Source organism: Bos taurus, chromosome 14, assembly GCF_002263795.3.
Source record: "Bos taurus isolate L1 Dominette 01449 registration number 42190680 breed Hereford chromosome 14, ARS-UCD2.0, whole genome shotgun sequence".
Classification (NCBI taxonomy): Eukaryota; Metazoa; Chordata; class Mammalia; order Artiodactyla; family Bovidae; genus Bos; species Bos taurus.
This window is the reverse complement of record NC_037341.1, coordinates 7,220,452-7,241,161: the sequence shown is the minus strand read 5'-3', so window position 1 is coordinate 7,241,161 and position 20,710 is coordinate 7,220,452. Positions and strand designations below refer to the sequence as shown.

Sequence of the window (20,710 nt, the reverse complement as noted above, 5' to 3'; positions counted from 1 at the left end):
CCAGTTGGGGTCACTGTTTCTAGGTCCTCTTAGCACAAAAAGCTAAGAAATACATGCATGTATAAAGTTTAAAGTTTAGTCACTCAGTTGTGTCCGACTCTGCAACCCTATGGACTATAGCCCACCAGGCTCCTCTGGCCATGGGATTTTTCAGGCACGAATACTGGAGTGGGTTGCCATTTCCTTCTCCAGAGGATCTTCTTGACCCAGGGATTGAATCCAGGTCTTCCACATTATAGGCAGAAGCTTTACCGTCTGAGCCACCAGGGAAGTCTACATGCATGTATACTAACCATGTATACACATATATTTGGAGTTATTTCTGCATCAATCTATTGGTGTACATGCACACACAGTCTACCTTCACATACTACATTAACAGAGTTGTAATAAACAGCCTTGTGTAGACACCTTCCCTCATTTTTGTCAGTATAACCTTGGGACAGTTTTCTAACGGTGGGATTGTTTAGTTAATGGAAAAAGAAGCACATATGTAATTTCAGTAGATATTGCTAGATTCCCCTTCATAAAGGTCACACTGTTTTACACTCCCACCAGCAATGTATGAGAATGCCTATTTACTCAGCCTCTCCAGCAGAGATGATGTCAAACTGGTGGATTCTTGCCAGTTGAATAGGTAAGAAATTCTATCTCTGTCTAGTTTTAATTACATTTATTACATGTGAGGCTGATCACACTTTCAGACAGCCAAGGTCATTTGCATTTCTTTTTCTTTGAACCTTTCTTATCTCTTGCATTTTGGGCTATTGATCTTTTTCACCAGTATTGCTAGAAGAAGCCTTTTACAACATTAAGATATTCACCTTTTTTCTATGATATGACTGAAAATACTTTTTTTGTGTGTCATTTGCCCCTCTATGAGTTCTTTTACATAAGATTTTTAAAATGTTTTTCATGTGGTTAATTTGTTTTCAATCATTTTCCTAATTAAATCTGGATTTTGAGTTATAGTTAGGAAGTTCTCCACATTCTCAATTTACAAATAGATTCACTTATGTTTTCTTCTGGTATTTGTAAAATATCTCTTTTTTCACATTTAAATCTCTGCTATTTTGTTCTAGGTTCTCTCTCTATAAAAGCCATTGATTATTGTATATTGATGTTTTAATTTGCTGCTTATCATGTGTAGTAGATTTTCATTCATTCTTAGATTTTCAAAAACATAATCCTGTATCTACAGAAATACTTCATTTCTTTTCTGATTCTTACATCTCTATTTACTCTACCTTGTCCAACATGCCAGCTGAGGCCTCCCATGATGTTAAAAGACGGGAGCCCCTAGGGCATCCTCATCTTGTTCCCAAATCTAATAAGAAACTCAAGATGTTGGCTCTTGATCTGAAACACATATATTTTGTTTTTTGTCTTAAAGATGTACGCATCAAATTCTGCTTTATTGACTGTTTTTAATCAGTGGATGTGGAATTTTTTCAAATGCCTTTTCTCCATCCATGAAGATGATCCTTTCAGTTTTCTCCCTAGTTCTGATACTATGATGGGTTATGTTAACAGATTAACACATTCCCTCCCACTGGACAACCCTTCCCTTGCTTTCTGAAACAACCCCCACATTGTCATTGGATTTGTTTCTGAGCCCTTACTCTTAACTGCAGTAAACCCACTGGATACTCTGATATGACAGAAACTCCTCAGGAAGGGGTCCTCAACTGAGGGCCATTGTGACTCCTGGGGAACCTGGCAGTGTCTGTGCTTTCTGTCTGGTTTTCACAACTGGCTGTGCTGGTGGATCCTCATGGGCAGAGGTCAACGACGCTCCTAAACACTCTAAAATGCAGAGCGTAGCCCTCTGCAACAAAGAACTGTCCAGATCATAATCTCAGCAGCACTGAGTTTGAGAAACTCCGCCTCAGGTAAACCGCAATTTGGCAGTGACCCCTGGTACCTGAAAAGAGAAATAGCTACTGGCTTACAAAATACAGCTACTGGCTTTTATAGAATCCAGCCAGGAAACTGGCTCCAACATCTGACTGGAAACAAAGGTGACAGGTAGGAGCGCCTGCCTTCAGCTGAGGGAGACGAGGATCTAAAATCAGCAGGCGGGGCCCTTCTCTGTTCTCGGGGCGGGGACTAACAATATATACTGTCAAGCATTGTTCTTTCAGATGCAGTTTCTGAAACTCTGGATTCAAGATAACAGAAGTAAAGGTATCAGTGAGCCCAATGCAGACATTCATTCACAAACCAGGCGCAACACAACTCAGCGTAAGAAGTCACATGCGTGGCCTGGACCTCATCCAGTACACCCCCATCAGACAGGAGACGGGGTTCGAAAAGACGTCCAAGTTTCCCACCAGAAAACCCATTGCTCCAAGGAACGGCACCGGGCTTGCCTGGTTTGTTGTCTGTGCTGAGGAAAGTCACGATCAAGACCAAGCTTTCAAAAGTACCTCCCACTTGGGGTCTCCTTCGCTCTCCACCAACTTCAGGCCATGCTTGTTCTTCAGGTGCCTGTTGAACTCCCATTTGGTGCCATAGACGAAGCTGCACACTGGACACTTCAAACCGCCTGGAAGCACAGACACAGGTAAGAACACGCTCACAGCCTTCCGTCCACATGCCTCAAACCTAAGAGATGCGTTCATCTCCAGTATTTACTTTCAATCCAAGCTTACTCTACTAGTAAACAGAATAGCAGCAGTTCAATATGTTTTTCCGGGCAGAGATTTTAAAACTTAATGCATGTCTTTTCATTTATTGAATCAGAATTTGCGGAGAATCTAATACACATTTAATATTTTAGGTGACAGAGAGTCAAGATGAGTAATATTCCTTTGGCTGAGTGGATACAGTGGCTTAAATCATTTTTTCACATTTTTATTTGAAAATAACAAATAATTTAGAAAGCGAAAAGTAACTGAAGGACAACGGTTGCGCTTCTCAATCTCTTTTGTCCCGAAACACTAAGACAGAGGGCCAGATGCTCAGCCTCCTTCATGTCAGAAGTGAAGCCAGGGATATAAATCCCCGCTTGAATATCCCTGTAAAGGACAAATGAAAAAGCTGGTCACATCCTGAAATGTCACTATTTATTTAACTGATTAAATTTGACAAATGTTCCAGGAAGTACCTGCATGTTTTAATTAAGAGAATATAAAACTCTAGAATTAAAAAGAAAAAATTGAGAGTCATACAAAGACTATCTAAAATTTTATCAGAAGCAGTAACTAAATTTGGAGCTGGACAAAAATCATTTGTTTGTTTGTTCATCTGAAGCACAGTTGGTTTACAATGAATGCGGTGTCAGTTTAACCTAAGTGTTAGTACAGGGAAGCAACTGAGCAGGAGTGCTTTCAGAAGCAGACTCGTCCCCCGGGAGGCCAGCTGCAGCCCCAGCAGTGCTGTGTGTTCTGCTCAGGTGCATCCAACTCTTTGCAACCCCATGGACTGTAGCCGATCAGGCTCCTCCGTCCATGGGATTCTCCAGGCAAGAATACTGGAGTGGTTGCCATTTCCTCCTCCAGGGGATGTTCCCAACGCAGGGATCGAACCCACATTTCCTACGTTGGCACATGGGTTCTTTATCATCTGAAGCACCAGAGAAGCCCCACATCAGGCCTCTAATCTACCGGATGTTGAGCAGGCCAGAGTCGGGCCAAGCGCTAGCAGCATCAGGCCTGCACCCGAGGGGCCAGGGCAGTGAGATGGGAACAGAAGGCCTCTAACTGGTCTCCCACAGCCACAGTGGGTCTGCTCTCCACCCGGCACAACGGCTGGTCTTAAAAACTCAGCTGAAATCACATCTCTCATAGGTGTAAGCCCCTCCACCGGCTTCCCTTCATACCCAGAACAGGAATTAGTGGGAATGGAAGCTAACCCAGGTGGCTGACGGCACAATCCCTTGAACCTTGGCCTTTCCACGCTGGGCGAGCACAGAGCAGCACAGCAGGTACAACAGAGACAGCGGGCAGAGCCAGCACAGACCGTGCATGCGTGCGAGTGCTCAGTTGCTCCGCTGTGTCCAACTCTTTGTGACACTATGGACCACAGCCTGCCAGGCTCCTCTGTCCATGGGATCCTCCGTGCAAGAATATTGCCATGTCCTCCTCCAGGGGATCTTCCCAAACCCAGGGGTCAAAACAAACCTGTGTCTCTTTTGTCTTCTGCCTTGGCAGGCGGGTTCTTTACCACTAACGTCACCTGGGAAGCCCACAGAGACCGGCAACAGTTACCAAATCCTGAACTTCTAGAACATTCTACAGAAAAGGCAGCTCAGACAGTTGTTTTTCCGAAACTCAAACACACTGCACTTTTTTAGGCAAAATCAAATGAGCTCGTTCTTTCTTGCCTGGAGGATAATTAAACTTAGTTCTTCTTTGTTATTGCTTGTTCATCATCTAAAATGATGCATTTTCTTACAATCATCTTTTAAAACCCTCCAAGGCAGGAGAACCACTACCTTGTCTCTGGGTTAAGCTGACGTTGGTTCTATAAAGACTTAATCTGTGGCAATGAACACAAACAAACTACCGAAGGTTAAATTTAGGCTTTAAAATGAAATTAAGAATTCCTTCTGGGCTGTTCTTTAATGGAAACTAATTTAGGGAGAAAAAACATCCTGATATCATGCTTAAATTAAAATTAATATGAGAATGCCCCCACACTAATTAAAACTCCCACCTTTATCACGGTGGCTTTAATTAAAGAACAACAAATGGAAATGTGTAATCTAGACAGAAGGTGTAACTATGCCAGGTAATTGACATCAAAGTCGAGAAAAATTAATTTCCATTTCAATTCATTAAATGCTTAGGCAACACTTGGCAAAGGTCACGGGGAGACCTAGTGAGTTTCCTTGCAGCCCTGATATTAAGTGCACCCCATAAAAACCACAACCCCCCCTCCCTGCAAGTTGCAATCTTCCTCATAAGGAAAGACGAACCAAGCCAAAGGACAGAATTTCAGGAGCAATTCGGAAACTCCATCATGGCATCTTTTGTTCTTTTCGAAATTCAATCTATTCCAGAGGAATTTCAAGTAAACTATTTTCACTCCTTTGCAGCGGCTGACGTTATTGAAAATTCAATTTCATTTTCAATAATATAACTCCCAGAATGGCATGGATACTCGGTTGGACAGTCAGGAGATCTGCATTTGTCACTTGGCTCACATGACTCAGAACCACTTCCTTGAATTCTTGGGTCTTGGTTTTTTGTTTTTCCTATGAAGGCAAAAATGCTAAAGCTTATATCCTTATAAAAGGCGGTGTATTAAGTCAGAGGAGGAGAAATATCTTATGACATCCTTGATATGTGGAATCTAAAAGGAAATGATGCAAATGAACTTACAAAACAGAAACAGACTCATAGACTTAGAAACAAACTTATGGTTGCCAAGGGGAGGGACCACTAGGGAGTCTGGCGTGGTCATGGACACACTGCTGTATTTAACATGGATAACCCATAGGGACTGTTATATAGCACGGGGAACTCTCTGCTCAGTGCCACGTGGCAGCCTGGATGGGAGGGGAGATTAGGAGAGAATAGATACACATATATGTATGGCTGAGTCCCTTCGCTGTTCACCTGAAACTACCACAACACTGTTAATCAGCTATCAGTTCAGTTCAGTTCAGATCAGTCGCTCAGTCGTGTCCGACTCTTTGCCCCCCCATGAACTGCAGCACACCAGGCCTCCCTGTCCATCACCAACTCCCGGAGTTCACTCAGACTCACATCCATTGAGTCAGTGATGCCATCCAGCCATCTCATCCTCTGTCGTCCCCTTCTCCTCCTGCCCCCAATCCCTCCCAGCATCAGGGTCTTTTCCAATGAGTCAACTCTTCGCATGAGGTGGCCAAAGTACTGGAGTTTCAGCTTTAGCATCATTCCTTTCAAAGAAATCCCAGGACTGATCTCCTTCAGAATGGACTGGTTGGATCTCCTTGCAGTCCAAGGGACTCTCAAGAGTCTTCTCCAACACCACAGTTCAAAAGCATCAATTCTTTGGCGCTCAGCCTTCTTCACAGTCCAACTCTCACATCCATACATGACCACAGGAAAAAACATAGCCTTGACTAGACAGACCTTTGTCGGCAAAGTAATGTCTCTGCTTTTCAATATGCTATCTAGGTTGGTCATAACTTTTCTTCCAAGGAGTAAGCGTCTTTTAATTTCATGGCTGCAGTCACCATCTGCAGTGATTTTGCAGCCCCCAAAAATAAAGTCTGACACTGTTTCCACTGTTTCCCCATCTATTTCCCATGAAGTGATGGGACCGGATGCCATGATCTTTGTTTTCTGAGTGTTGAGCTTTAAGCCAACTTTTTCACTCTCCACTTTCACTTTCATCAAGAGGCTTTTTAGTTCCTCTTCATGTTCTGCCATAAGGGTGGTGTCATCTGCTATACTCCAGTACAAAATAAAAAGCAGAAAAAAAAAAAAAAGACAGTGTGGGCTCAGCAGAATAACAGGCTCCCCAGAGATATTCACATCCTAAACCCTGGAACATGTGAAAATAAAACCTCAGGTGGCAGAAAGGATCAGGTAAGGGGCTGGAGATGGGGCTATTATCCTGCACCATCTGGACGGGCCTAATGTTATCACAAGGATCCTTCTAAGAGTGGGCAGGACAGCAGACCCCAGTGCCGTCACCTAACAAAGAGACTGCCAGCTTTGGAGATAGAGGAGGGGGCAGAGCCAAGGACTGCAGACAGCCTCCAGAAGCTGGAAAGAGAAAACATCCTGATTGAGATTCCAGAAGGAATACAGACTTGTCAGCAAACCTGACTTGAGCCAGTGAGACCAGCTTGGACTCCTTACCTTCAGAATGGCAAAATAATAAATCTGTGCTGTTTTAAACTACCACCAACCATGTGGTCACTTGTTACAGCAGCAATAAGAAACTAACACAGACGTTCAAGGGTAACTGGACCAAAGGCAGCTTAATTATCAACGGAAAGTGGACACAGAGAACTTTTATTTTATTGACATGTGAAACACGAAATCGGACTCGGGGAAACACTGCAGAGGGAAAACAAAGTGCCTTTGACCCTGGGTCAGGCCGAGTCAGAGCTTAATCAAGGTCTCCCTCATCCCTTCTGGTCCTCCCACACACTTCTCAAAATCTTGGTGATCTGAGATCCTCTGGACAACTGGGGAAGGGCTGGAAAGAGAAAGAGAGGCCCTAGAGTCAGCCTTGGTCAGGTTAGCAGTCAGACCTGGAGGCAAAGAAGCAGGAGAAAGCAGACAGCTCCCGCATGTGTAACCTTTCAACACGTCCTTGTGAGACCTTGTGTGGCCACCAGCAAATGCAAACCAGTCCCCAACAGGACCACACCTCCCCCTCTTCCTCCTCTTCCTTCCTTCCTCCTCAACAAGTGCACAGTTGAGACTCACGTCAGGGGATGTAGCCCATCCGTGGTGAGAAGCCACATTCTGAATCAGGACCCGGGTCTGGCCTGATCACCTGTTCACTGTGTGGCTGATGTCCAGTCCTTTCTCCTCTCTGTACCTCCTCATTTTAAAATGGGAAAGATGATGCCAACCTCATGAGAGATAAGGTAACATGGAAAATAACAACCAACAGCACAGCATCACGTCACTGGAAGCATCTTCCACTAATGTATGGGATCTGGGCCCTAATAAAAACAATTTCAGAATAAAAATGTTCAAAATTCAAATAAAGGACTCTAGGTTGGCTGACAGTTTCTGGATTTTTTTCTATACAATTTTCCCGAATCTAGTGTGGAAGGGTTTCCCTGATAGCTCAGTTGGTAAAGAATCCACCTGCAATGCAGGAGACTCCAGTTTGATTCCTGGGTTGGGAAGATCCCCTGGAGAAGCGATAGGCTACCCACTCCAGTATTCTTGGGCTTTCCTTGTGGCTCAGCTGGTAAAGAATCCGCCTGCAATGCAGGAGACCTGGGTTTGACCCCTGGGTTGGCTGACAGTTTCTGGATTTTTTTCTATACTATTTTCCCCAAATCTGGTGTGAAAAAACTAAGACATGAATGTACATCAAAGGTATGGATATACATGTTTACAATCTTAATATAACTGTTCAAAACAACACAAAGATTTCAGCAGATGCCACAAACTAAGCCTTCTCTGGCCCTCTTCCTCATATCTTTTCTTATCTCATTTATCTACGCCCCTGCTCAATGACTCCTTAAATGAGTGACCTGAGATAAGGTTCACCACCTGAGAGAAGCAGTGAACTTCTCTCCTATAGCAACGTGGGGCCTGTTAAAGGAGCACATACTTTCTGTTAGATGATCAGAACACGGAAGAGCTGCCCAGGCTTCATCCCCAACCCAGAATGACTACAAATGCCACCACATCCCAGTGCCTCGCACAGCATGGGGAACACGATGAGCTTAAGATACACTGTGAAGAAGGCGATGGAATAAACACGACAGGGAATGTGAGCCATTTATCAGGCACTGTGACATCAGGCACGGTCTGGGATCTTTGAGAATAAGATCTCATCTTTGCAAACTGATGCTCGGAGAAGCTGAGTAACTGGTCCCGGGGCCACAGGGATCACAGCGGGCTCCAGGGCTGTGCACCCGACCCTAGACTTGTGCCAGTATCCTGGGGCGACTTGAAGGAGGGCCATGAGGTCCCTGGAAAAGGACCAGCCCATCGTTGCCAGGCCATGAGCTCCGGGAACAAGCTGAGAGCTTGTGACGCTAAGCACCAAGCATCTGATGCCTCTCACAACCTCTAGTTTTAGTGAACCAGCTCCTGAGCTGGCTTCATCAGGCTTTTTCAGAGGAGGAAAGGGGCAGGCCCACTGAAGTGATACAACAAGAAAATGTATATTTTGTGGGAAAACACCTCATATCCATATTAATGAACAAGTGACTGACAGAGAGGAATAAACAAGAGATTGATCTGCTTTCAAAATATCAGAAGTAGATAAAACACAAGCAGCGGATAAAGCATTTATACAGCATTCAGTACAAGTCTAACTGCCAGAAAAGCACTGGAGTACAAGTGCCTCCGGCTGAGGCATGGCTGGCACGTGGGTGGCACACGGCTGGCACGCAGCCTGCGCCCCCGGGACCAGACGTGTGCTGGAGCCAGAGGGAACCAGCTCAGTAGCTGGCTGGGCACATCCCTGCCCAACTCAGCGATGTCACATGGAAAGCTTGAAATTGGCCCCAGTGGAAATATTCGCAGCACAGAAACTGGAAAACGCTACGTATCAGCACCCCGTCCCCTGCCCCAGGAAAGCCAGCTGGTGAACATTTCCAGAACACGACAGGCGGACACCCCAGCAGCCTCCACTCCAGGGTTCACGGAAAAGGACCCAAACTGCAGGAAAAACACCACAGTCCCTTCCCTGAGAAACCTGCCCGGGAGCGGAAACCTCAGCCTTTTAGGTCCTCTCCCCGCCTCCTCTACAAAAGTGCTCGGACCCCCTCCCCAAACCCCTGAGCCTGGGGCAGAACCATCCTTCTCAGCCATCGACGGCTCCCATGTGTCACTGTTTCAACACAGCGGACGGACAAGGAGTCCTGCACTTGGTTTCAGGAGACTGCAACATCATTTTGAGAAAACTACATGTATGATTTTTTAATTTTAGAAATACTTTTTAATTTATTTATTCGGAGGATAATTACTTTACGATATGTTTCTTCCATACATCAATATGAATTGGTCATAGATATATATGTGGTTTTTTTATTATGTCATTTTAAGACCTATTCCTCTATCTCAAAACAAGAAATTATAAAGTCCCAGGAAGATAATTTTTAAGGGGTTGGTAGAAGAGGAAAATAAAACCAAACAAGGATGGGGAGAATTACATGAAATTAATCAAAAGAAAATGAGAAAAGTCCCAGTGAGTGATCCCAAACAACTCAGCATTATGATTCTTTTTATTCAGCCCCATCTTCTTCCTCTCTCCTTCTCTCCCTCAGACCTAAGGTCAGCGAGAGCTGTGTGCTCTTGAGGGCTCTGAGCTGCACTAATCCTCAACCAGCTCTCGGATTTCAGAGACAGTTCTCCTGCCAAGACACAGAGGCACGGTGTCTCCTATGAGCCAAAACACATTCCGTTGCTTCCTTCCAGGAGAGTCTCTTGATGGGGGCACAGCAAAAATACATAAACACACACATGAAGGCCAAAAATAGCCCTTCAAAATTAGAAAACCCAGACCCTGTCAGGGAATGCCAACTGCTTATAGAGCAAGTTAGAAAGTTAACTTAGGGCATGAAGAAATTGTAGGGCATGAAGCAACTTGACCTCAGCACGTTTTGTGCAAGGTAGTGATGAAAGTCTGGAAGCAGGGAACTATGACAGAGGCATCAATCAGATCCCCACACCTGTTCCCATGACCAAGTAAATGTCTATTTCCCGCCAGTCCAGCCTAAGAGTGTGAAGGATGTTGAAATGAGTCACTAGCCCTGTACTCCAATTATTTATTGTGACTCAAAGGCAACCCAGGAAAAGGGGAGGACAGAGGATGAGATGGTTGGATGGCATCACCGACTGGATGGACATGAGTTTGAGTAAGCTCTGGGAGCTGGTGATGGACAGAGAAGCCTGGCATGCTGCAGTCCATGGGGTCAAAAGGAGTCAGACATGACTGAGTGACAACTGAACTTCTGAAGGCAATCCACCCTCTCTTCTGTGATTCCTGGACAGCGGGGTCCTCAAAAATGATACACCAGCTCTAGAAGCCTTAGCATAGTTTTAGAAAAAAAAAATACAAAAGAAAGAAATGCAAATGTACTGAGTGCCCGACACTGAAGTGTTCTCGTTTCATCCTCCCGCAATCCTGTGTGATGGTGGCTGTGAGCTCCCCGTGAGGTTCGGGGCCGCCAATGGAGGGTAGGTAACCGGCCCAAATGGCAACACACTGTCCTGCCCTCCAACTCCTAGAAACTGCCTTTAATACCAACACCAGGCACATGCTCCCATTATCCCAGTTGGATGACTTAAAATTATCCGAGAGTTTTCTGCTGCTCGTCTATTTCCAGACGTCAGCCCTGTCACCGGAAGTGCTGAAGGATACAGTCAATTCATTTGTTTCACATTAGGACGCCATTCATGGTGGTTACAGCAAGTGGAGCTTCACGCACCAGGGCCAGGGAAGCGGGGAGGGGATAGGTTTCTAAAATGGTCTTCAGCTTCAAAGAGTCACAGGATCCAGAGAAGAGCAACCACTGACACACTACACTCTGCAATCACTTTTCAGCTGAATTACCGGAGCACAGATGAAAATACAACAGCGTTTCTAGGTAGCAACAGCATGTGAGCTAAACCCTTGCAAATGGAAATGTGACCATGTATTGAAAAACCCCCAAACTTTTCAAAGATACTAGAGTTTTCACTCAATCTCTAGTTTAAATGTTCTAAATCGTTTCTTCTTTTCAGGAGGAATATGTAATTTGAGTACTCAAATATTTTTGGATAAAGAACCCCACCCATAATGTGCTTAATATAGTGCTATTCATAATTGCAAGAAGAGAAAAATCTAGAAACCCTAGAATGTTCAACAACAGGAGCATGGTTAAATATAGTAGGGTGGGACTTTCCTGGTGGTCTGGTGGTTAAGACTCTACCTTCCAATGCAGGGGACAGGGGTTCCATCCCTGATTGTACTAAGATCGTACATGACTCGGGGCAGCTAAGCCCGTGTGCCCAACTACTGAGCCTGTGTGCTACAACTGAGACGCAACGCAGCCAAAAAGGCAAAGTAAATAAATATTTAAAATAAATAAAGTGGGGTGCTCCCGCTTCATGCTGTATTGCAAAAGGCCCTTAGAAGTTAAAGTAGGAAGACAGTGTAAAAAAGGAAAACAAACTGTGTGTGTTAATCAACGTTAAGTAAAGAAAGTTAGCCATGAACTTTCATTTGTTCAAATGTGTGCATGGACTAAGGACAGACGGCCATACAGTTGACCCTTTGAACCCCCAGGTTCCACATCCTATGTGGGCTGAAAATGCAGACACCAACTGTTCTCTGCCATTTTACACAAGTGACTTGAGCATCCTCAGACTGTGGGACCCATGAGGGTCCTGGAACTGATCCCCTGCCGATACTGAGGGATGACTGTACCGATAAATGAATGTTATGGGAAGGGTTGGTAAAATGTGTGGATAAGTGATCACTTTTTTTGTTTAAGATTTTCATCAAAAGTGAAAGTGTTAGCTGCTCAGTTGTGTCTGACTCTGAGATCCCGTGGACTATAGCCCGCCAGGCTCCTCTGTCCATGGAATTCTCCAGACAAGAATATTGGAGTGGGTTGCCATTCCCTTCTCCAGGGAATCTTCCTGACCCAGGGATTGAAACCAGGTCTCCCACAATGCAGGCAGATTCTTTACCATCTGAGCCACTGGGGAAGCCCTAAGGTTTCCATTAAGGTTGCTGTAATATGGTCCTAGCCACAAGTAACACTGACAACTCACAGGGAGGAGGAGGAAGCGAACAATGATGACCAGGAATGTGCGGGTCGTGCTGAGGGAGGCCGCAGAGCTGCCCCAGGGGCCTGGCCAGGCACAGGGGCGCAGCCGCTCGCCTACCTTGCTGGATGAGCGCGTCGGCCGCCAGCTCCCCGGTGCCCACGTTGCTGTACTCCTCGTTGGGGTGCTTCCGGTTGTAGTGCCGCTTCAGGGAGCCCGAGATGTTGCATGAGTAATGGCAGTGGGCGCAGCGGAAAGGCTGGGGGGACAAGGAGGAGGGTTAGGGCCAGGCCAGCCCCTGTGTCATCAGCCTCCACGGGAAGGAAGAGGCCCCGCACACACATACCCCACTCCTCCTCCACGACTCCCAAGGCCTGTGAGGAGCAGACCATCCCTCGGGAAATACTCCAGGAAAAGACACAAACCTGGGGTGGCTGAGTCCTGCCTCTGCAGGGAACCCCCCGAGTGACTGGGCAGAAGTCCCCAGAGCAGGAGGCGACTCTGCTAAACGAGGCTGCTTTCATATCTTTCTGTGTTGTCACCCCAGAGTTTATATTTCTTGTTCAAGAAGAAAATCACAAAAAATCCAACACAGGAATCTATCACTTTTTTTTTTTTCAAGTGAATGCTATTCAAGTAGCTCCCCTTACCATTAATTCTGACGTACTTGCCTATCTCAATATAAGTGAGTTCTATGAAATTAGTTTTGGAACATTCGCATCTGCACAGAAATTAAAAAAAAAAAACCCAAAAAATGCTCTCCTGCCAGTGCTGGGTGGTCAGTGGGCACAGAGGCACGAAGGGGCAATTAAAATGAGAAATGGTCCTACGAACCTAACTTCAGGCTCAAGAGTCAATTCCATCCTTCTTAGAGCAAAGCAGATAAACTGCCTCATAAGAGTTTCAACTCCATGTACTTCCCCACGCCTGTTCCTTGGTGGAAATGCTAATGAAAAGAACTCTCAAATCGTTTGAGTAGATAGGTCAAAAAATGGACAGGTGAGTCCAAAAGAGAACCCAAGTTTCTGAGCTACTGATTTCTACAAAATCTTCAACTCTTAAAGCCAGAAGGGACGCTTTCAAACACTGGCTGTGACCAAACCTCCCTCCGCGATGAGACAGCCTTCTTCCGTCTCTGATGTCTGTGATCTCAGCCTTTGTTACAGGCATGGAGGTCAGCCCCCTGGCCCCCTGCACTACTGAACGGCTCTGAGGTTTAGGGGGACAAACCTTTCCATCTATTCCATTCCCTGGTACCATCATTACCTTTTACAGGAATTTAATCACTACCTAACATCTTCTTGGGACCCTCTCTCCCTAAATGTTACGGCTGAGCCGCATCTGGGCTTTTCATGCAGAACAAGCTTGAACTTGTGGGATGTTGCCACATTTCAGCAAGGACTTCTGCTGGGGTAGTCACTGCAGGGCAGGAGACAGAGGTCAAGTGGAGCCTAGGTAATGCCCCATAACCACTGCCAGGCATAGGGTCTGACTGCATCATGAACAGGGCACCTCTTGGGACTCCATTTATGAAGCATATATTGTATTTACTGACATCCTGCTATGAGTCAGACCTTGTTCTCACCTGGGGACATGGTGACAAATGAGAGACTTCTGATTCCCTGAATGCACACGAGTCTTTGGACTTAAATATCAACTGCAAAGATTAAATGCTATCTAGGCAAACTAAATCACAACACTTGTTTCCTAAGTCAGATACTTGCAGATAGCAAATGACGCTACATCTCAAAGGAAAGTTATTTATTGAGATCTTTCAGGCCAGCATCCAGCTAAGAGTTATGAGGAAAATATATGCAGGCTGCAGCCCTGTAGTGCATGTGAGACTAAACGACAGAAAAGAAAGTGGATCAAAAACAAGGCAGGAAGCTGCCGTCATGCCTACAACATGGTGTTACAGTGCATTTGTGAAGTAGCATGACCGGACAGAATTTATGACTGTTTTAGCTCGCCTTTACTGACAGCTACCATATGCCAGAGAGTTCTAAGTCTTGCATGGATTAATTCCTGCAAATCTCACAACAACCTCCTGCAGTAGGTACAACTGCTATTCCCATTTCACAGATAAAAAATACTGAAATGCAGAAGGGTTAGGGAATTTGCCCAAAGCTTCACAATCTCCCTGCCCTACCATTTGTCTGCGCTGGATTTTGGGCCCCTGGTCCAGCCTGCAACCAGATGATCTGACTTCTCACCTGTCTTCCCTGGGAGGGCATGGTTAGTTTGCGTGCATTTCCCAGACATAAGGCAGCCCACGTCTAACTGTCAACTTGGACAAACAAGGACTGCCAAGGTAAGCCAGGAGGAATACAGGCTATTCCTGGAGGGCTGGGACCAGGCGGGGGTGGGTGGGGCTGGGAAGAGGGTGGAAGGCAGCCAGGTCACAGGGGGACGCGCTGCGTTAGGAAACTGACTCGGGATGGGGTTCCCGGTGGGTATCAGGCAGGGGGTGACGTGCCAACTTCAGAAGAGTTTTCACTCTGGAAATGAATGGAGGGAGGATTATTTGAAAGGAACAAGACTGGAGGCAAGGAACCACGCATCCAGCTGCTGCCATGGTGAAAATGAGACCTAGAGGTCTAAAATGAGAGAGTGGAATAGAAAAACCACAACTAAAATTAAAACTCTGGATGAAATGTTTCTTAAAATGGCATTAAATGTATCAACTTTAAAAGACATTATGTGGGGGGGTGGGGTGGGGAAGCCACAGCATGAGAGACTGTATTCATAATATGTAACCCAAAAAGTGATCCCCACCCCAGATACATGGAGGATTCCTGAAAATAAACAAGAAAGCAAAACCACTCAATAGAAAAAATGGGGAAATATTTGAACAGTATTAAAAAAAAAAAAAAAAAGGAAAGAGAAATAAATCCAAATGGCCAGAAAAATTTATGGAAAGGGGCCCAATTCCATTAACCATCATGAAAATGAAAATAAAGTCACACGGAGAGGCCAGCCCAGCAGGCTGGCCATCCTGCATGTTCCCCCGCCCCACCTCCAGCCCCGACACAGAGCAGCAGAGGATCTGGGCCGGGCACCCCTGCTGCTGGCATAACCTGGCACAACCACCGTGGAGAGTGGTTGGGCTTCACCTTGTAAAACTGAAGACATGCCTATGGCCCTGCCAAGCGCTCGCCAGGGGCATCCACCCCAGAGGCTCTCGTGGACGGGCACACCAGGACACGTGCACAGACAGCGCAGAGCAGCAGAGCTGGTGACGATGACACAATAGAGAGAGCCCCGCCGCTCCCCCACAACTGCGGGGGTGAACTGAGCGGATGAACACTCCCGTGAGGGCTGCACAGCACACGCTATTTCACACTGGGGAGTACGGACGGGGACTTCCCTGGTGGTCTAGTGGCTAAGTGCCGAGCCCCCAGTGCAGGGAGCCTGGGTGTGATTCCTGGTCAGATACTGCATACCACAGCTAAGACCCCAGTGCAGCCAAATACATAAATAATTAATGTTTAAAAGAAGAAATAAATGGATGGAGGAGGATGACATGCAGTCTCACCAACATACCATTCAGTAAAGAAGCCAAGTTCAGAACAAAGAATAAAATAAATTCCACATATAAATCCATATATCTAGATATAGATATATATCTACATGAGGATTTACATATGTATGTTTGTGTGCTCAGTCACTTAGTCGTGTCCCACTCTGCGATCCCATGGCTCCTCTGTCCATGGATTCTCCAGGCAAGAATACCGGAGTGGGTTGCCGTGCCCTCCTCCGGGGGATCCTCTCAACCCAGGAATCGAACCCTGGTCTCCCGCATTGCAGGTGGATTCTTTACCGTCTGAGCCACCAGGGAAGCCCTTATATATATATAAATCCATATATATGTAAATCCATAAATAGATACATATCCATATCCAGATATATGGATAATATAAAGTTCAAAAGCATACAGTGTTGCTACATTGGTCTGCGTAGGGATGTATACGCCAATGGTAGAACCACTAAGAAAACCAGAAAGTAATTTTCAGGTTAACAGTCACAACTCGGGTAGAGAAGGGGGTGGGCCCATGAAGGAGGTCTGAGGACAGGCAACGGTCCATCTCTGGGCAGTGGGACATGAGTGTTCACATCACAATTATTCATGCCCTCACATACTCGTATGTATATCTGACATTCTGGATATACATTCTATCTCACAACAAGAGAAGTAAAAAAGAAATGGGTGATCAAATGGGATAATATATGGCCAAAAAAACTCTCTTCACAAGGGTTTTGATGATTACATGTAACTTAGATAAAATGCCTTAAATGGCATAGCACCCAATGAGCAGCATGATTAATATTAATAACAGCAAAGCAGCAATGGCATTTATACCCTGACAGATAAAGCAATTTTTACCTTTATTTTCTTTCACCAGTGTCATGGAAATTATGCCGACACTAGACCAAGGTTCTCACACACCTGCCCTTCGTCATGTCTGAAAACGTCCGAAAAGTAGACTGCAGTTGGGAGCTCCCTCTAAAAGACCTGGTGACAGGTCCGGAGGAATATGAACTATCACAGTAGCATCACCAAACCTGAGTCAAGTTACACGGTGGAGAGAGGTCCTGGATTATGTGAGTGCTGCCCTGGGGCTTGGGTTGTAGGACACCTTTAAGATTTACAGCAGTAAATCTGCAGCAAAGAAACCCGGCAGGAAGATGAGATTTTTTTTTCATGAATGTCTGAAGGGGACACCAATTTTCTAAAATGCAAGCCAGCACCAAGTCAGGCTGAGGAGCATGAAGCTGGGCTGGGCTGGGCTGGGGGCCCTCAGCCACTCACGCGTGGACCGCAAGGCGTGCAGACAAGCCCCTCATTGGCAACAATCTCCCCTGGGGGATGGATTAAACAGATGATTTCTGCAGCTTTCCCTATTATTATGTATCTTCAGTTTTGCAAATGACTTTCTGTTTCCAGTTACAGAACCAGTGAGATAGTGCTGTTTTCATAGGAGTATTTCCAGGCCGGAAAGTTCTGGTAAAACAAACTGCTCACTTTGCTTCCCTACCCTCGCTATCCCCGCGCCCCCCACCATGGGGACCTTTCACTGCACAGCCCCCCATCTGCATGGCCCGTGGAGCTGCCCGCCACCTCCAAAACTGAGGGTCAGACGGTAGGCAACACTGCCACACCGAAGTCCCCCATGCCTATATTTCCACTGGTTTCCAAGGAACACACCAGAAAAAGATTGCACACATTCCCTCTGATGGGAATCTCCACTGAGACACTTCTGAAAGAAACACAACGATGAAGCGGGGCTTACTGTGCCTGCCGTGAAACAACACCACACTTCTAGACATTAAATCTGCGCTTTGCTGAGAACAGCTCCTGCCGGGCCACGTGGGGCCTTCTGACTCATGCCACGTCTGGCTCACGGCTGGGGGTCAACAGCGCTGGGTCAATCTAGAGACCCCGGGACCTTGGGAGCATGCTTGGTTACATGCGCTTTTTCTCACTTTAACCTCACAGCCCCTCACTGCTACGAGGGAAGGAAGTACTGAGGGTTCAAGGCCACGCAGGGAACTGAGGGCAGAGTGAAGAGCAGGGAGGGCCCAGCAAGGACGGGCCGCTGAACTCCATGCCTACTTGTGGCTACAAGCCTGGCTAGGAGCCCAGAAGCGCGCCTCCACCTGGATGGCTTCCATGATCAGCCTTTGTCACGGCAGTTCTATAGAATCGATTCATTTACTCATTTGCTCACTCCACAAATGATAATTAAGTGTTGCCTCCGTGCTGAGTCTAGAACAAAATCTAGAACAAAGTGCCTCACAGACGAAACATTCTAACATAAACAAGGAACCACACCATCTGCCAGGTACCATCAGACATCATGGAAAAAATTAAAAGCCTGGCCCTTGGCAGATGTTCAGGATGAGGTCCCGAACTAGGAGACTGTAACGCTTCACAAATTTTCAGAGCACGTCCCCACAGCCTGCTCCCTTTCAGCAGAGCCACGTGCAGGCCCCTCACCCAGCAAGAGAAACACACGCTGGCCAGGTCAATCGCCAAAGAGTATGTCTGCACCAGTCTGGGGAGTGAGCTGCTCAAAAAGAAAAGCATGCATAGTCATGGGGAAAAGGACCAAGACTGTAAATCGTAAGAAGTGTGGTGATGCTAAGAAGGGACATTCCTAGAGAGCATTTGTATCCAGAATCCTGGCTTCCTTGCCTCCTCCTCAGCCTGAGTTCAGAGACAGATGTGAACTACACACATGCAGAACCAAGCGCAGGGACTGGTACACTAACCCCCAACCCGACACACACACGGAGAGCCTAAGGATGCACAGACGGCCACAGGAGACAGACAAGGGAAAAAGGGACACAGAGGCCGAAGCAAAGAGATACACTCCAGAAAGGAAAGGACCTGCATCCCAAGGAGGGCTGGGGACAAGTGGACATCCATGGACTCATGTTCCTGATGGTCAACCCTTAAAGAGCTTTGTGCCCGAAATTCCGAAGCTCCAGAGGTTGGGCTTCCCAGGTGGCACTAGTGGTAAAGAACCCGCCTGCCAGTGCAGGAGACGTAAGAGATGTGGGTTCGATCTCTGGGTCGGAAGATCCCCGGAGGAGGGCACAGCAACCCACTCCAGTCTTCTTGCCTGGAGAATGCCGTGGACAGAGGACTGCAGCCTGGTGGGCCACAGTCCATAGGGTTGCAAAGAGTCAGACATGACTGAAGCAACTTAGCACGCACGCACGGCAGCGGTTAAGACTCTGTGCTTCCACTGCAGGAGGGTTCAATCCCTGGTGGGGGAACTACATCTCATATGCTACAGCCAAAAACACTTTTTTCATTAAAAAAAAAAAAAAAGAGGTTTGTGCCAAAGCCTTTGAAGGGATGCTGCCGATATGAACGAGAGCCACCACCCCCTTGTCCTTGTCCCACCAGCCACACCATGCTCTGCAGCCTGAGCCCTCGGTCAAAGCTGCCCATCTACACAGAAGAGAAGAGAACTGTGATTTTTTTTTTTTTTTTTTTGGCCCTGTCTTCTGAGAACTGTGATCCTGAGAGCACAAGGCTGGGACTTCATTCCTGGGCCAACCACAACAGGGAAACAAAACCAAGCCTGGGACCAAGGATCCAGAGAGAAAAAAGCCAGGTCTTCACATAATTCACCAAGCACAAAGCCACCTCTGCTGTAAAATCAGGCCTGAGACAAATTAAACAATTTAAAAGAATAAATGTTTTAAAGCCATGGGGTACCACAAGGTCCAAAATGGCTTTACATTGAGGCAATTATCTCATCACAATAAATAACAGTAAATCAATCCATACTAATTGCTTTCCATGCAAGAGCTTAGAAGACTCTTCAGCGTTGTCCAATTATTGATTTTTTTTGGTAATCACTTATGCTGTCAAAATGCCATATTTCCCGAGAATATACTGCATACTATTAGACAGACAGGATTTTAATTTAACATAAAACAATCCAATTTCCTTTTTTTATCCCCCCCAAAGTGTTTTTAAAAATCTAAAATACAAGGAAGCTGAAGATGGTGTAACAGGTTTTGAGCAGAGATGTTTCAGTTCAAAGCAAATAAATGGCCCCCTCTGACCCTCTGCTCCCCACCATGACCCTTCCTCCTCCACACACATACACACACACTTAAAGGAAAAAAGGGAAACAATCTCAGATTCTTTGCTTTTGTGGAAATTAAGAACTGAAAAGCAAAATAAACACTACTAACAACAACCCTCCACTTGACCTCTTACTCTCTTTGTACCATGGCTCAGTAATTTCCACTGAACTTGGGAAGTGCTACGGCTGCTAAGTTTACACTCAGTCAGCATTTTACATAAAGATTTTGTTTGAGTTTTGATGGATAAACATCTAACTGCAGGCTTACACAATCAAAGCAGTGAGGGGTAAAGAGGTCAAGGGTGTCAAAATGCCCCTCCACTTGGCTTGAGAGTGAAGAAAGTAGAGGGTGGGGGACGAGGGTAGCTTTGTCTACGAAGATACAGCTCAACATCCCAGCTCCACTACTCACCAACTGTTATTTGAGTATATTACTTAACAGGGCTCTGGGCCTGTTTCCTCATCTGTAAAACGGGAAGATTAATACCTACATCATAGCATCTTTGAAGGCAAAATAAAGTAAATACTGACACACCTGTTGTAATGCCCAGCAGATGGCTATTATAAAAGGGATCAGTGCATCTGTCTTTTTTATTCTGACACAAGATACTTAAACATTCAACACTGTGGTGGAAGCTTATTTTTTTATATTTATTTATCTGGCGGCACCACGCCTTAGTTGCACCATGCGGAGTCTAGTTTCCCGAC

The 20,710-nt window shown here is 46.0% G+C and overlaps 1 protein-coding gene across 3 annotated transcripts in view; it reads right to left on the bottom strand.

Moving 5' to 3' along the window:
* ZFAT (zinc finger and AT-hook domain containing) overlaps positions 1-20,710 on the bottom strand; it is a 156,640-nt gene that overhangs the window by 25,565 nt on the left and 110,365 nt on the right. For all 3 annotated transcript variants that reach the window (XM_005215319.5, XM_002692602.7, XM_010811924.4), the window contains 2 exons: positions 12,516-12,654; positions 2,430-2,548 (listed from right to left, as the gene is read on the bottom strand). In XM_005215319.5, coding sequence (XP_005215376.3) covers positions 2,430-2,548; positions 12,516-12,654 — 258 coding nt within the window. The remainder of the gene's footprint in view (positions 1-2,429; positions 2,549-12,515; positions 12,655-20,710) is intronic.